This window comes from Hipposideros armiger, unplaced genomic scaffold, assembly GCF_001890085.2.
Source record: "Hipposideros armiger isolate ML-2016 unplaced genomic scaffold, ASM189008v1 scaffold_957, whole genome shotgun sequence".
In the NCBI taxonomy this organism is placed as follows: domain Eukaryota; kingdom Metazoa; phylum Chordata; class Mammalia; order Chiroptera; family Hipposideridae; genus Hipposideros; species Hipposideros armiger.
In genome coordinates this window covers 123,375-141,803 of record NW_017732307.1, presented here as the reverse complement: position 1 = coordinate 141,803, position 18,429 = coordinate 123,375, and the positions used below count along the sequence as shown (strand labels likewise).

The 18,429-nt window shown below is 33.9% G+C and overlaps 1 protein-coding gene across 1 annotated transcript in view; it reads right to left on the bottom strand.

Annotated features, from left to right (window-relative positions):
• LAMA2 (laminin subunit alpha 2) overlaps positions 1-18,124 on the bottom strand; it is a gene marked incomplete at its 5' end in the record, with an annotated part of 435,223 nt that extends 417,099 nt beyond the window's left edge. The window contains one exon of the mRNA XM_019630849.1: positions 17,993-18,124. Coding sequence (XP_019486394.1) covers positions 17,993-18,124 — 132 coding nt within the window. The remainder of the gene's footprint in view (positions 1-17,992) is intronic.
• Positions 18,125-18,429: the final 305 nt, after the last annotated feature.

Here is an 18,429-nt window from a genome sequence, read left to right as displayed (position 1 = left end):
GGAGATAATATAATTAAGATAATAATGTCATAGCAACACAAAGAAGAATGCTCAGCAATAGATTCCCCAAAGTTGTCCATTTATTCAATAGCTATTTATTGGGCACCTATAATAGCCTATCACTAGCATCCACATAGATTCTGGAAAAGTAATAAAAATTTATAAAGAAATTATCAAGAACTCCTACATATTTCTACATTTAAACAGCATAGAATGCAATTATGGCTTTTTTTAAAATTAAAGTTTATTGGGGTAACAATTGTTAGTTAAGTTACATAGGTTTCAGGAGTACAATTCTGTAATACATCATCTATGTTTCACATTGGATGTTCACCACTCAGAGTCAGTTCTCTTTCCATCACCATATATTTGATAACTTTTACCCTCATCTACCATCCCCCATTCCGTTTACCATCTGGTAACCACTAAACTATTGTCTGTGTCTATGAGTTTTTGTTTCTTCATTTGTCTGGTTCTTTTGTTATGTTCAGTTTTATATACCACATATCAGTGTATACAAGTATGGCTTTTAATTCAATCATCCAGTACAAAATTTCTTTTTTTTTAAAGATTTTATTGGGGTATTGGGGGAGGAAACAGCGTTGGGGAATTGGGGAATCAGGGAAGGGGAGCAGACAAGTTGCTGTCCTTTTGTTCTTCAGTCTAGTTGTGGAGGACGTCACTTCACTGGCCCATGTTGGTATTGTGATCATTGTGCTCTTCCCAGGTGAGGCAGATCGGTCACCGGCCATTGGACGGCCGCTCATGCTGGCTGCTGGCCACACACGGTAGCTTTCCACAGCCCACTGTAGCCCCACTGAAGTGTACTCCATCACTGGTGACTCATGGCAGCCCAGCTCCAGGTTGAGCTGTTGTTCACCATCTAAGCTGTAGAGGGTGCAGCATGACTGGCCCATGTGGGATCCGAACCAGCAGCCCTGCTGCTCGAAGCTCATGCTCCCAAGCCAACTCTTAACCAATGAGCCACTTGGCTAGCCCCATCCAGTACAAATTTTATTTCAAATACAAAATATTATTTTGTAAAAGTTCTCACTATGTTTTCAGGAAAATTTGACTGACATACATAACTTTAAAAAATGCAAATGTTGACATATAGATTAAACAAGTTTGTCATAAACCATTTTGTTCTAGCAAGTTGGTTTTTAGCATGTTAACCTTTATTTTCTCTATTGACAATGATATTAAAAGCAGGGATTTCTTGTGTTTAAAAACTATGTTTATTTTGTGTCTTCAGAAATGTTTCTTTTGTAAAATTTTATAAAGTATGGAATTTTATCTATAGTCTGAGTAGTAAAGACTTTAAAAGCTATACCAATATTTAAACATTCAGGCAGGCTTTTTATTGTGATTACAAGAGAGAAGTTAAATGCCCTTCCTTAGGAAAATCAATTAATCACAATAAAAATGAAGAAATAAGAATTTAAACACTGAAAATCATTTTGACCAAATTGGATCAATGATAATCTTTCTCAAATCTTCTAGAGTGTTGTTTAGTGCATTGCAATTGTAATTGCCCAAAGAATTTTCTTTTCAAAGACCCACAAATTTTGCATGATTCATTTAAAGAAAAGTACTTAAATTCACCCATGAATAACACTTAATAAAGCAATCACTCTCTCCAAACATTTTGTGAAGATCAAGAACACAAATAGACATTTAAATAGGCAACTCAATATTTCAAATTATTTCTATATATGTATGTTAGAGGTTAGTAATATATTTAGTAAATCCTGATTTTAACTTAAAGGCAGTTTTTTTTAATTTAATACTCTTTTATATTAACCTAGTCTAGTTTTTAGTAAGATTATCACAATTATTAGCATGTACACATTTCAATGTATATTGTATGCAACAGAGAAGTGCTGATGGTTTTAATTACTCTAAGATTTGGGTAAGGCATAAAGTTGTAAAAATGTCTTTTTGGAGTACAGAGGGCAGGCTCTAAAATCAGAAAGAACTGGGTTTGGACTTAGGTTCTCTTGCTTGTCAATTATAAATTTTAACGAAGCTGCTAAATTTCACTGATGCAAAATGTTCTCATCATTATAGTATCTTTCTTATAGAGTTGAAAAAACTCCTTAAGATGATTCATGTAAAACATTTTACAGAGTGTCTAGGACAAAACAGGTTTGGAAAAAGTGCCAGTAGAGACAAAAAAGCCCATGTTGGATTTCTAAACACTATTATTCAACATACTGTATTGATAGTATATAATTATTTATTTTTATATAAATACTTTACACAACTAACGAATAAAACAGTTCATTTTCTACCCAACTGTTTGAGTCATAATGGGGTTTTTTGTTGATGACACGTGTCAGCAAAATGAGCAATATTATCCAGGATTTAACTTCCTTTAATGTAATGCTTATATCTGTCATGTTTCAAGATTCTCAGATTTTAAATGAGCACTCTTCATTGCTAGTATTTCCAACAGCATATCATCCAAAAGTTATTGTATATCTCTAAGAATGATTTATTCCAAATTATCTCAAGAAAACTTAGAGAATCACGAGAGACATTCTATACCATTATCACTTCACAACCATTAGAACAACAATTACAAACAACAAAAAGAAATACAGAAAATAACAAGTATTGGCGAGGTTGTGCAAAAATTGGAAATTCTGTGCACTGTTGGTGGGAATGTAAAATGGTGTAGCTGCTATGGGAAACTATGATGGTTCCTTAAAAAATAAAGAGAATTTGCTTTTGATCCAGCAATTCATTTTTAGGAATATAGCCAAAAAGAAACAAAAACAGAGACTCAAACAGATATTCATACACCTAAGCTCAGAGCAGCATTATTCATAAGTCAAAAGATATAAACAACCCAACTGTCTATGGAAAACAAATGGATGGATAAACAAAATGTGGTATATACATACAGCAGAATATTACTCAGCCTTAAAATGGAAGGATATTCTGACATGGTACAACATGGATTAGACCTTGAGGACATTATGCTAACTGAAATAAGGCAGTCACAAAAAGACCAATATTGTATGTTTCTGCCTATATTCGAGGTGCCTAGGATAGTCAAATTTATAGTGACAGAAAAAAGAATGGTGGTTTCCAGGGCCTGGGAGGAGCGAGGAATAGAGAGTTACTATTTAATGGGTACAGAGTTTCAGTTTTGTAAGATGGAAAAAGTTTTGGAGCTGGATGTTGGTGATGGGAACAATGTCAATGTTTTAATTCACTGAACTATACACTCAAAAATGGTTAAGATGGAAAATGTTATGTTATATGGTTTTTACCACAATTCTAAAAAATGAACACTAGCATACTCTGAGAGGCTGACTATAAGTAAAAATGTGTTCCAAAGTCTTAAATATTGCTTGAATTGGGAAGAAAAAGATAATCTTAAACTGTAACTGGAACAGAGAGTCTCTTTCTTAAAGAAAGTGAAAAATATTGCTGTTGATTGTCAGTGAGTGCCGTGATGTGGAGGAAAAAAACAACAGCTTTTACAGAGAAACTTTCTGACATACCCAAAGGCAATGTAAAAAATGAGAACTATTTCAGGGATGAATTAGGAAGCCCTATGGGGTTCTCTTAAAAGAAAGACATGTTGGACACTCTTTATCACATTTTCAAATAGAGTAACACACTGCTAAGGTCTCGATGTTTGTGTCCTCCCAAAATTCTCCAAGGTGATGGTATCAGGAAGTGGAGCTTTTGGATTGATGAGGTTATGAAGTCAGAGCCTTCACATTGGAATTAGTGCCTTTATAAAAGAGAGCCCCCCACAGAGCTCCTTTATCCCTTCTGCAACGTGAGGCTTCAAGGAGAAGTTTCGGAATTCCAGCCTGCTAAAATGTGAGAAATCAATTTAAGTTGTTTATAAGCCACCTAGTCTGTGGTATTTTATTATAGCAGCCCAAAGGGACTAGAACACACACCTGCTTGGTATCTTCTCTGTGTCTCGATAAACACTCATCTTTATCTAGATACACACATAAAATGGTGACAGGACCACTTGGAATCTGATAATGGCAGATGGAGTTATATTAATTATGACTTCAGGATGTTATCTATTTGTAAAAAAAAATTCTGTGAAATCTATTATGTGTATTATCATAAAGTAGATCGTAATCTTAGAGTGGAATCTATATTGTGACTGGTTTAATTTTCTTGAGTATATTCTAAAATCAGTGAAAAATATCCTTTTAAAAATTTTACTCCATTTCTTAATGTTCCTATTTCATTTTATTATGTTACTATATGTCCAAAATCATTTATGACATACATTATTTTCAACATGGATGGATGGAAAAGTTTATCATATGAAATAAATCCATTAAGAAAGGCAGTGAGGATGATGATGAAGCAAAATGAAAATTTTATCTAAATATTATTACTGAGAAAATGACATATTCCAGCCCACTACTGCAAGAATATAGTATAGAAAGAGTAAACACTATGAAGGCCAAGAGTTAAATTATTTACTTTGTATCTTAAGGATTATTCATCTTTGCTTCCCAACCTGACTTATTAAATTAATATAATCATAATGACCCAATGCAGAGGCGCAACTGCTCATTAATGCTTGGGATTAATTTACTTGGTTGTACTACATTACGAGGCTGATTTTTTTTTAGTTGTGTTTATTGTTTCAGCTAATGTGAGATTAATCTACCATGACCTTTCAACAGCAAAGTTGGGTAAAAAGCCACATTAAAACATTTGTAAAACATAAACAAAACTGAGGTATTTTGACAAGGATTATATTACTTTTAATATTTAGACACAACCTGGCTAATAAGGATGCTATACCTTTTTTGTTTTGTCCTATGCAGTTTTATTAGCTGTTACCTTAATATGAAAATTACACAATAAACATTTGAAAGTTTAAGTAAATAAACACTGATAGGTGTTACTGTGGTGGAGCTTCCAAATTAAATCTCAGTGATTAGAGTCATTCACCTTTTAAAGATTCTCTTATAAAAAATGTCATTCATTGAAATTTAATATATTTTTTCTATATTCTAATATTTCCGATATCTGAGTGGTTTAATTTGTCCCTCTCAGCACTGCATATCTTTCTTGATATATTTTATCTCGGCTTTTCCAATTTTACCTTTCTCTCTTCTGCTTTGAAGTACTTATGATTCCATTTTAGGACCTCTTTTTAACTATACTTTCTTTCTAGATGTTCTTAAACAGGGCTTTAGTGTTAAATATGACCTCTTTGCCAGTGATATCCAAATTCACATCACTAGCTCTAGCCTTTCCCCTAAACTCCAGACTCTAATTGTCTCTTCTATTTGGATGGGTACTGAGCATTTCAAACATAAAATGTTAAAACAGAGCCCTTAATTACCACCCAGCATCTCCATCCTGCTCTTCCTTAAGCCTATCCTCTCTCAGGAAAATTTCTTCAGGCCCAAATCCTAGACATCAGCATCTTTGCCTCACTATTTACATCCACTCCACCATCAAATCTAGTCACAACCAACTCCACAGTAAATCCCAACCAACCCCTTCTTTCCATTGCTGCTACTACCAGCCTAGTCCAAGTCACCGTCATCTCCTGGCTCGGAGACACAGCAATGGTGTTTTAACTGACTCCTAGTTTTCACTCTGTTTCCCTACAATCACTCTCCATTTAGCAGGCAGGGTGATATTCCTGACAAAATAAATGAAATCATATTACTCCTTGCTAAATCCCACTGCAGTTCTCTTATTTGACTGAGAATTAAATCTAACTCCTTATCATGACAGATGACCCCCTATAGGAAATATGTCCACCTGGATGCCTTCCTGACGTTATCTCCTACAGTCTTTTTTCTTTATCAGTGTGTTCCAGACACATTGACTTTTTCCATTCCTCAGCCTACCAAGTGTGTTCCTGCCTGGGATAAACTTTACTCAGCTTTTTCTATATGACTGGCACTTTCTGTTTTTCAATTCCCAACTCAAATATCACTTTCTCAAAAGTATATAAATAAACATAACAAAGCAGCTCCTTTGATCGCCTTCCATCATATCATCCTGTTTTGCTTTTTCTATGACACTTTCCCTATTCTAAATCATTTACTTCATTGTCTATGTCTGTTTCCTGTCTCCAGCAGCTCCTCCCAGTTGGAATGCAAGATCCTGAAAAACAAGCACTTTTGGCCCCTTTGTGGCCAGATGTTTTAGGCTTAGAACAGTGCCTGCCAAGTAGTAGTTGCTCAATAAATATTTTTCAAATTTATTATTGTTAAATTATTTTGTTGATGTATTATTCAGGGCAGGTGCTGTCAGGGGCACGGTGCTTCCTGTTTAGGTCAGCACCTCCTTTGATTAGGACTGCTTTAGATGACAATTTCATGCATCTCAGATGCACCGGGATGATCCCAATTTTAAACATAATTTCTTTCTTTCTACATAACTACCAAAATATCTAAATAATTAGTATATTTTATTGCTGAATCAATAATTCATGCTATTTCTTAAATTCACACAAAACAGGAAAAATCTTATCAGATAACTATCAAAATATCTAAATAATTACTATATTTTATTGCTGAATCAATAATTCATGCTATTTCTTAAATTCACACAAAACAGGAAAAATCTTATCAGATAACTATCAAAATATCTAAATAATTACTATATTTTATTGCTGAATCAATAATTCATACTATTTCTTAAATTCACACAAAACAGGAAAAATCTTATCAGATAACTATCAAAATATCTAAATAATTAGTATATTTTATTGCTGAATCAATAATTAATACTATTTCTTAAATTCACACAAAACAGGAAAAATCTTATCAGGTAATTTGCTAATTTTTTTGTTTTTAAAACCATGAATAAAACAAATACATATTTTCTCTCAAAAACAAGGACTATAAAACTCAAATAAAATACTTTAAAAACAGCTGTTTAAGGCATCAGAGAGCAACCAATGCACCCAGACTTCATGAAGAGAATACAGATCAGAATGAGCTAGCCATTTTCCTCTCAGGGTATTATTCATTGATTTGTTGAGAGGTGAACAGAGGCACATAGAGAAAGCTACATCCTAAAGTTTTCATCAATCTGACAGGATGAGAAGGTGAACATTAAAGTTCAGGGCTAGGAAGAGAAGCCACGAGTCATAGAGAAATGAGCTCTGCATTCAGCTCAGGTTTTCCTGTAAGAGATTTGCCAAATTGAGTGGTGAATGAGCCAGAAGATACACACCATGCAAAAATTAACTCCTAAGAGGTGACAAGATAAGCAGATCTTTGGGAAGTTTCACAGAGATGAGGAGACAAAATATGAGCGCAAAGTCAGCCTATAAGGAAAGGAATGGCTGCTAGTTGTGAGCCATGAAGATCTAACCCTAGAAATAAGGGCACGACAGAAATGGCCATCAGAATCCCCCATCAAGCCACAAAACATCTAAATAGCTGATTAAATATAGGCACATGGCCCTATTCTAACTCTTGGCAGAATAAAAATAAACCAATTGAAGAGAATTTTTCAGACATAATGTACGTTATTTAATAAAAATACCACCAAGGTTTCCATGAATCAGTAAACTGAGAAGGGGGGAAAAATAGAAAATGACAGATGTTTCAAATGTTAGTTATCAGACATATAAATAACAAACATAACTGTGATTGATGTGTTCCAGATGACTAAATGGAGAAGTTGTCTAGAATCTATTTTTTTAAAGTATCTAATGGAAATTCTAGAACTAAAAACCAGAATTACTGAAATTAAGAATTCAGTAAACGAGTTTAATGAAGATTAGGTACAACAGAAGAAAGGATTGGTATACTGAAAAATAGGACACCAGAAAATGTAGAGACTGAAGAAATCTTGAGCGAGGAGGAAAAGAATAGATGAAAATGAACTACATAATAGAAAACACAAGGATGTGATGAAAAGTCTAACATGCATGTAAGTGGAATCCCACAAATAGAAGAGAGTGGACAATAACAACACTTGAGGAAATATTGGCTAGGGAATTTTCTAAAGCCAGTGAATGACATCAATCCATAGAATCTAGAAGCTTTTAAAATCCCAACTAGTGTTTATACAAATAGAATCATTCTTAGACATACTGTACTAAAAATCCTTGCACACCAAAGACAAAGAAAAACCTTGACAGGAGACAAATGACAAAAGACACCTTACTTTCAAAGGAAAAGTGATAAAAACCTTTCACTGATGTTACAACAGAAATTATGAAAGCCGGGTAATAATGGTATGAATTCTTTAAAGTGCTGAAAGAAAATAACATCCAAACAAAAATTTTATTCCTAATGAAAAATATGAATAAAAAATAAAAGACTTGCAGAAAAAAGAAACATTTTGTCATTAGCAAACTCTCATTAAAAAAAAAAAAGGTAGAAATGAAATGACCTCAGATGGAAGTATACTGACAAAAGAATAAGCAAAAAGCAACAGAAAAAGTTAAATGTGTTTAAAGTAAAGTAAATGCTTCATGCTTATGATGGTAATGATTACTTTTTATGCAACATAATACATACACAGAATGAAACATATCAGAATTATAGACAAAATGTAACTGGGCAGGAGACAGTGTGGGTGGAGAGCATGGAAGTCTTTGCCTTGTCAGGGAAGGCAAAATACCAATCAAATGCCAATTTATATTTGTTTTAAAATACGAATTTGTATCAAGTCCTGATAATTCAAGAGTGATTGCTATATTATTTATGGTAATTAGTGTAAGTAATAAAAGACTACCCAGAAAACAAGTTAATGAGAGGAAAAAGATTAACAAAAGATAAGACAAATAGAAAACAAATGGGAACATGGCATTTTGAATCCCAATATCAGTAGTAATATTAAATGTATGAGTTGACTATCCAGTTTAAGGACAATGGTTCTTAAATAAGCAATTTGGCTACATGTTGCTCACAAAAGATACTCCTTAAAAATATGGACACCAAAAGAAAGGAAAATGTATACATCATACAAACACTAACAAAAAGGGATCTAGTGAAGCCGCAAAAGGTAAACCTGAAGAATAGAATTATTACCAACATTAGTATTTTAAAAAGGGCTAATATGGTTCCTGTCCTAAAATTGTGTGCCCCTAATAAAATAGCCTCAATATATAAATAAATATAAACAAACACATACTTAACCCACTAACATGTACTTATAACCCTGCGGCTAACAACTATAGAATGCACATTCTCTCCAATACACAAATATCACAGACTACACGCTGGATGGAAACAAGTCTCAAAAATTGAGTCTCAAAACATTGAAATTATACTGACCACAGTGAAATTAAGTGAGAAAAAAAACACAACCAAAACAAAAAGATGAGGAAAAAACCCAAATGTTTGGAAATGAAGCACTTCACATCTAAACAACCCATAGGTCACTGAAGAAATTACAATGGAAATTCGAAAATATTTTTAAATAAATGATAACTAAAAATACAACCTATCTAACTTACACTATGCCACTAAAGCCACGTGCAGATGCAAATGTGTGTCCTTAAATAAGTATATTTGGAAAAAATAAAAACATTTCTTTTAATAAAAGAAATATTAATAATTTAAGTAACCATTCAAGAAGATAGGAAAAAGGTAAACAAAAATCCCCCCCCCAAAAAAATTAGAAGGAAGTAGAAAACAGGAGACATAAAAGCAGAATTCAAAACAATAAAACAATCTAATAGAGAAAATCAACCAAGACAAAAAATGACTATTCAAAAAGACTAATGAAATTATACAAACCTATTAAAGATGTTAAGGACAAGAAAAAGTTGTACAAGTAATATCTTGAATGATAAAAGGGGTACCACTACAGATTGCTTACACATTAAAAAGGAAGTAACAGTATATCATCAATTTCATGCTAATATATTTGAAAATGTAGGGTAAATAGATGAATTTCTTGAAAACCCCAACTCAACGAAACAAATAAAATAACAAATAAAAACCCTGAAGAGTTTCATATTTATTATAGCTAATGATCTGTAACCAAAACCCTATACCCCATCCACAGAGGAAACTTCTGGGCCAAATAGCTTTGCCATTGAACAAAAGTCAGAATACTGGCCATCTTTATAGGGAGAGTGGGGAGAATGACTTGGAGTGGGTATGCATGTAATTTTCAGGTGGCAGGTTATCTCTCGATCTGGGTAGTGGTTACTTAGGTAGGTTTGCTTTGTGAAAATTCATCAATTTTTTTCACTTATGATTTGTCAACTTTTTGTGTCCATGCTTCACTTTATCAAACAATAAAATAATACAGGAAGTATTACTCAAGAGTTCCAATGCCCAAGTGACACTTTTTAGGCCTTCTCTCTCCTCTCTCTCTCTCTCTCTCGCTCTCTCTCTCTCTCTCTCTCTCTCTCTCTCTCTCTCTCTATATATATATATATATATATATATATATATATATATATATATATATATATATAAATTTTCATAAAATATTATATATATATATATATAGAGAGAGAGAGAGAGTATACTAGTTTTCTTAAGATATATGCCCAGTGTATATGCCCAGTGAAACTTGTAGGTATCATTTAAGTATCCCAGTAATTAAACTGTTTCTGAACTTAAACTAACTTTTATTTTGCTTTTTTACACCACTCTCATTACAACTCTAGCCCATTTGTGTTTTTCTTATCATGATTTTCAGTGTACAAAGCCAGCAACTAATATTTGCCAAATATCAACTCAAGTAATATCAATTTATGGGTAGCAGTGTGCTAGGCTACTTGCCTACATTATGTCACTATACCTTTATAATAATCTTCTTAATAAAGAAGTGCTACCATTGGCTCCATTTTACATATGACAAAATTGCGGAACATAAAAGTACAATGATTTATCTAATGTAAATGAACTGATAAGTGATAGGGTAGGAATGGAACCTGAGCAAAATTATATTTTCCCCTTGGTCTCATCCTCATCCTTCTGGCCATTTTTGTATTTTAGAGACTCAGGGTCATATTGAAAATGTGTATTATCTACAAATTAAAACATATATGATATTGAATAACTTAAATATAAAACCAACGTCTAGAAAACAGCTAATATATATGTGTATATAATATACAAATTATATAAGCATAGTTATATACATATATATAAATAAGTAAATTAGACTCCAATAACAAAATGGGAGAATACACATTATACCTACGTAATGAAATGCAGTTGTGTTTTATGTGTGAAAGCCATCAGAGTTGTAAAAAGTTGCCCACATTCTGTCTATTTTAGGCAGTGCTGTTCATACTTTCCATAACAGAATTAATATGATATAAAAATTTTAACAAATCTTTCCTACAGATTTGTCTTATTTCCATCTTTAAATAAAAAATTCTCAAATTTATTTACTAGTTTCAAGAATCATCTTCCAGGACAGACATCTTGATATTATTTGAAATAGGATCTGCATCTCCAAAATGTTTACATGTTCATGATGCTGCTAGAATTTAGATTATCAACATTTTACATCAAAATACATATATCCTATGTCTACACTCTTGTTTAAACAGCATCATAGTGGCCTTTCCCACTTTTTAAATATTTTTATTTCCAATAGGAAATAAAGTATCAATTAAAAAATTATAGTCCTGGAGCTCTTTGTTTTAAAAGAGGAGTTAAATTGATTAAAACACGCTTTTCTCAAATAAAGCTATAAATGTGGTAGTCACACTGAGAGTGACAACTTTGACTAAAGTGTAGAACATGCTTAGAAAAGGATTAGTGAGAAAATTTACTTCATGCCATTCAACCTAAGACTTAAAGGAAAACTCATAAATTAAAAAATGCACAGCATATTTTATCATAAGAAACACAATGAGATTATTTCATTCTTTGTTTAATTCTCAGATTTTACAAGATTTTTACATTATGTTTTGTACTGCTCACTCATTCAATAATTTATTCATTTAATATAAACTTATTGTGTGCCTCTTATATGCTGGGAACTATTCTAAGTGCTTAGAATGAGGCAATTAAAAAAAATCAGACAAGTATCTCTACTCTTGTGAAAACTGCATTTAGAAAAGCAAGATAAACAACATTCAACATAAATAGTAAAATATACAGTATGAGTTAGCAAAATGTTTTATGGGGAAAAATAAAACAGGAAAATAGGTTAGGAAGTGAGGAGGGGGTCTGCAATTTTATATAGAATTATCAGGGATGTCCTTGCTAAGAAGGGGACACTTGAATAAAAACTCAAAGGAAGTGAGTAGGCTATATGGAAATTGGGGGGGAATAATTTCAGACAGAAGGAAAAGCAAGTGCAAAGGCCCTGTGGCAAGAAGAGTAAGTACAAAGGCCTTTAAGACCCAATGAGGTAACCAGTGGGACAACTGATGAGGGGAGATGAAGCCAGAGATGAAAGGGTGAGGTACAGATCCTGTAAATCCTTGTGTATCATTGTGCTTTTCCCACTGAGTACTGGAAAGCCATTAGAGAGTTTTGGTAGAAGGAGTGATGTGATCTGATTTTGGACTAATAAGATCAATGTGACTACGGTATTGAAAGTAGACTAAAGGGGAAATATTTAGAACTAATGTTCTGTACAATATAGACGCTAGCTGGTTGCTGCCTTTATTAATTATTAAAACATCAGCACAAACAAGCTCATTTAGAGGAAGAATATGCTTTTTTTTCCTTAAATATTTTTATTGGGGAATTGGGGGAGGGAACAGCATTGGGGAATCAGGGAAGGGGAACTGACAAGAGTCTGTCCTTTTGTTCTTTAGTCTAGTTGTGGAAGACGTCGCTTCACTGGCCCATGTTGGTGCTCTTCCCTGGTGAGGCAGATCGGTCACAGGCCATTGGACGACCGCTCACAGCAGCTCACGAAAGCTCACGCCCACTGCTGGCCAGCCCCACTGCAGCCTATGCCATCGTGGTTGACTCATGGCAGCCCAGCTCCAGGTCGAGCTGTTGTTGACCATATCTTAGCTGTAGAGGGCACAGTGTCACTGGCCTATGTGGGATCCGAACAGGTGGCCCTGCTGCTCAGAACTTGTGCTCCCAAGACAACTCTTAACCAATGAGCCACTCGGCCGGCCTGAGAATACACTTTTTAAATAACCACAGATCCTACTTGTGACATTGAATCAATGATCTTAAAAAAAATAAAATTAAATTTAAAAAAACTAAAGCAGGTAAAGAACTGTGATTTTAATCATATTCTGCTACACTAAACAAAATCTATCCCTATAGGATGTTCTGAATGTGTTAATTATAATCTCCTCTATAGTTAGTTTTGTATTCATCGATTTAGCAGTGACCCAAATAGTACCAAGAAAAAATTCAGTGCTTTGAAGAGTAGCCATGGACCATTCTTTCATCAAATCTGCTGATTTCCTGCTAAATGCTTAAATGCTGAGCAGCATCATGATTGATATAAATAGTTGGAGATCTCTGCCTTCAAGAACTCACCATCTAGTGGGACTACAGGAAAATAAACATCTAATCACCGTGCCATGGGCTAATGCCTTTATAGAGGTCTGTCTCCAAAAGGAAACACTTACATCAAATAGACTGTTGAATAGAAGCATATTTAACCAGGCCTATTTAAATCTTGTATGCTTTTTTAATACACTGCATGTGTATGTCTTCTCTCCTTATTTAGATAATAAACATTAAATGTAGGGATATTATTTATACTCCTTTCTACCTGTTGAATGATTAACTATGAATTGTATCTATCTCAATATTTTTTCATTATTTAACAGGTGAAGCTAATAATGCTCTATAAACTATAGATCCTTTTAATAGGAATGAATAAGAAGAGAGTGTGAAGAAAATATATAACATGAAAAAATAATAATCTTTCTTTAAAATTGAAATTTTGATCACCCTTATGTGTAAACAACATAAATTTTGAATATAAGAAAAAACTGAATACATTGAAATACCTCAATGTATTTCATGCTTTACTATTACAGAAGGGTTCAATTATTACATTAATGGTTCGAGGCTTTAGGAAAAGATGTTTCTATGTTATTCATGTACATTCCAAAAATATCATAATATTTGCTTAGAAATGTTAACTTAACCTCCTTCCAAAACATAACTCTCATTTAAATTGTTAACCAAGTTCACTAAATTTGTCTCTATGAAGTCACTAAATAAAATATTTAGGTCAAGAACATGTGGAAATTGATCTCTGAAGCTGCAAGACAATCTTTCTTGCTGAATGCATTTTTACTTTTAGTGCATAAACCAGGAAGAGAAGGAAATGTTTTACTGAAGTGAAGAGGATTCCTAATATGATCATTCCTCATTCCATGCCATCCGTGGATCGTATAGGACTGAACATAACCTCAACATATCTTAACAAAGTCTATTAAAAACTGCCTCTTTGTGTCTTACCCTACTTCCCAAACAGCTTTCTTCCTAAACATATCAAAGGGCAAGCCTGAGAAAGTGGCCAGATTTAAATAGTCATAAAATGAGATCAGATATTATGACACATGTTGTGGTAAAAATTCAGTTGGAAAAGGACTAAAATGGAATATTTTGGACATCCTATTAACCTTCAAGTCCCTATTATTGTCTTTTTAGTTGATGAATATTTTCCTTTAAACTTCTTTATGCCCATACTAGGACATTACAATAGCTATGATTTCCAGATGCAATTTAGTTATAATATTGTTATTTTCATTATTTCAAATTTCTTGCCATATTATAATATTTATTTTGCTAATCTAGTTAGATGGGGCACAGCATGATTAAATCATTTGCTCAAGATATGCTCGTGAGTAAAAAATACAATTGGGAAAAGTTAATAATCCCTTAGTAATAAAAATCTAAAGACTATTTATAAAATAAGTAGCTACTTTCTTCTCAATAAATTGTTATATTTTTCTAGTACTTATCTTGAATTTTAAAATTTAAAAGAAATGTCCCAGTGTAATCTGTAATGATTTCATCAGGAAAATACAATGGTGGCTGTTTATATTTAAAATAGTAATTTACTAAAACATTTCACAGAGGAACCAAGTATACTTATACATCAATAGCAAAAGATAAACTGGCAATTGTGAAAATTCATACATCTCCAAATATATAGAATTGATAAATGGTCACACCTATTGCTGAATTGGTGACAAACATCTATGATATTTACCTACTCATTGTACAACTGCTGCCCTTCATTACCAGTTGGATAATAATAGTTCATATTATGCCAAATAACCTATTAATCCTTCATGCTATAGGTGGCAAAGACGAGTTATGCCATTTTAGAAACACACTAAAGTGTACTAGAAAATGAGAGATTTGAGTCCCCTGTTTTTACAATAAAACAGATGTTGGCTGTATATTCTCCCATCGAAACCAAGAAGACATTAGTGTGGCATTTTTTTACCCCAAACAATGTTTGACCCCTTGAAATGATATACCAAAAACTGTCATGAGCACCTCAGGCTAGGTCTCCAGATCCCAGTTTAGGAAATACTGTCATAGTCTGGGGTCTAAAATCCTAGCCCTGCCCAAAATAAACTTTGTTAAGAAGGCCAAGTCACTTAACTTTTCTAAGTCTCAATGTTCTTTAACTATTAAATAAGGATAATAATACTAGCTGCCTTATAGGCTTATGGTAAGAAGTAAATGGTAAATGAAAACATACAGGTGTCCACATTTTCTCTGTTGCCAATGCACTGAGATACGTGTTCCTACAGCTTTGCTCTTTTGCTGGGTAAGTTCTATGATCCTTTTCCACCATTTGTTACTCCAAAGCCCACAGCCAAATGAGAGGTCTAAAGCGCCTTTCTATCTCAGGAATTCCATTATAAAATCTGATTACAAACCTGCTATACTTTTAACATCATTAAATCATTGACTAATTAAAATCTGAGTCAAGTTGAAAGAAGATGGCATCTTATAGATTTCATTCCCCTTCTCTTGAGCATGGCGTAGGCTTATTTGTAGAGAGTAGGAGAGGGCTGAAGTAAATAAGGACATGAATGGGCACCATCCTGGGATATGGGAGCATATGAGGTCATATCTCTGTACCACTTCCACTATTCCCGACTTTGGAGTCAGGCAGACCTGTATTATATGTAGAATCCTGCCACTTTTTATGACGACTAAAATATAAAAGGAAGATGTCCTGAGCAGTCACTCATCTTAAGTCAATTAAATGAAATGGGAGAACAGGGAAACAAATTCGTATAAGTCCTGAGGTACTGTGTGGGAATAAATGAGTAGGGATACAACGCAAACTTAGGAAATCATAAACAGCTTCATTGAAAAATGGGCTTTCAGTTGGAAACCTGTCGAATTAATAATGATAGAGAGTTATGTTGGATAGAAATTATTTAGTAAAAACTTGTAATAGTAGCATCTAGTGTACTATGCACCATTATGGTTGAGCTCAAAGAGTAATACAGGTGATTTGTGCAAATTATATTAATTATTGGTTCTCTTGTTCCATATGCAATCTGAAAGAATAGGTAGCAAGTAAACCAGAGCAGTAACCATCCCTGTTCATTGATTCCCTATCCCAGGGAATGATCTGAGGCAACAGACTCACTCCCGATTGGGAAGGCTGACCTTCAGTGACCACATAAAGGGAGAGAACTGCTGTGACTTTTTTCAGGAAGGAATGAAGTCCACTTTGAGGCTAGAATTTGCAGGGAACTCATACACACAATTTCTCTGACCTAAAGCATGACTGATCAGTGTGGTCGTTTGACCTACCATTCCCTGGTAGTGCTCTGAGATGTACTGAGAAATGTCTTTAACACAGGGCTGACATTTGGTTGCTAGTATGGATGGAAATAAATTCATGCTAGTTGGTGATTTTGCTGCAGCACTGAGCCCCTGCTGCTATCCAGTCGCTTAGGTCCTGAGGAGTCCCAGATGGGTGGAAAGAAGGTCTCCTGTGAGACCCACCAGCCAGCTGTTTGCAGTTTCTGAATATGTGCACCTTGGCCAAAATGGGCTCAAACCCTGAAGGTGGAAAGTCTTACTCCCATGGTGATGACAAATGTTATCCATTATGGAAATCCTGGTGCCTGTCTGACCCCCTGAGAATTTAACTAGCCGCCATTGGCTGGTGCTTCCCTCCACCACAGCTGCCTTTGGAAATGTGACCTGTATAGTGTATAGTTTCTGTGAATAACTAACTATCTTGGCCATTTCTCCTTCACAAACCCCCAATCCCCTTGCTGCTCTATTTCCACTGGGCCAGAGAGAAGTGGCTAAGAATCTTTCCTATTCTGATTCTAGAGAATGAGAAACAGGCTGAGTTCAAGAAGTTGTCTAAGTTCAACCACCAGTCTCAGACTTCAGTCAATTAAATAAGCTTTTGTATTTCGAACAACAGCAAGATATGGGAACATTTTTTCAGTCTGTACTATTTGGAAGCCTAAATAAGTTGGGGTGATGGTGATTATTAATTAATATTGTCACACTGACCTGAATATTATGAACAGAATTAAAAAAAAGAAATTAAGTGTAGAAGGCACCTAGGCCTATGCAAGACAAACTCTAACAACTTCCAACATCAATTTTATACAACTCCAAGACTTGTTATCTCACTTAGTGTCCCAAGTTTAATTTAATAATCAATTGTCACAGCTTGTTCAGCTCTCTGTAAGAAGAGGTAATTTGCTCCAGATGTTATCCAAGAACCTTCTAGTACACACACCATGAGAAGAGTGGGGACACTGTGTTATTTTAAAAGTTAAAAATGACACTATTATATTTTCTTTATGTAAAATTTTGCTGATCCATACGTTCATCATTAACTCTCATTAGTCAAAACAGTTCTTAATTCAGTGCTACATTGTTTCTGTGAATTCATATTAGTTGTGCCTTAGAAATAAATGCCAAATATTTTAATAGAACAACATACAAAATGAATAGGTCCCTTTGTTCATTGCACGAGGAAAATGATGGAGGGTGATGAGTACCTTTTCTCCCAAGAACTACTAACTACACAAAGAGCAAATCCAAGGCACAATTTCAAAATGGGAAATGATAAGAAAAAAAAAGGAAAGAGAGGCATTTACCTGCTGTAAATCCAAAGTAATGGTCACATAATGGTATTCAATTCCATTCTTAATACTGGGACTCTGCCACCAAGTGTTCTTTCCATCAATAGCATTTGTAATCGGGTGTCTCTCTATTGAATCAGCAGCAACATGTGAAAGGAGGAGAAAAGATCATGTATTAAATGTATAGCTGTTTCTTAAAAAAAAAAAAGTAAAACTAAGATAAAACCATCATCGTGTAACTATTAAAATTAAAATATAAAGAAAGAGCAATTCCTATCTTCAACAGAATTTATTTAATGTCAAATTTTTCCCAACACTCTACAAGGTAGTGCAAAATGGTTAAATACATAGGCTCTAAATACTTAGACATCACCTAAAATGAGCAACTTTAGCAATAACTATAGAAATTAAGTGTGAAGAAATAATATTGAAATCTAATTGATGTGTCAATC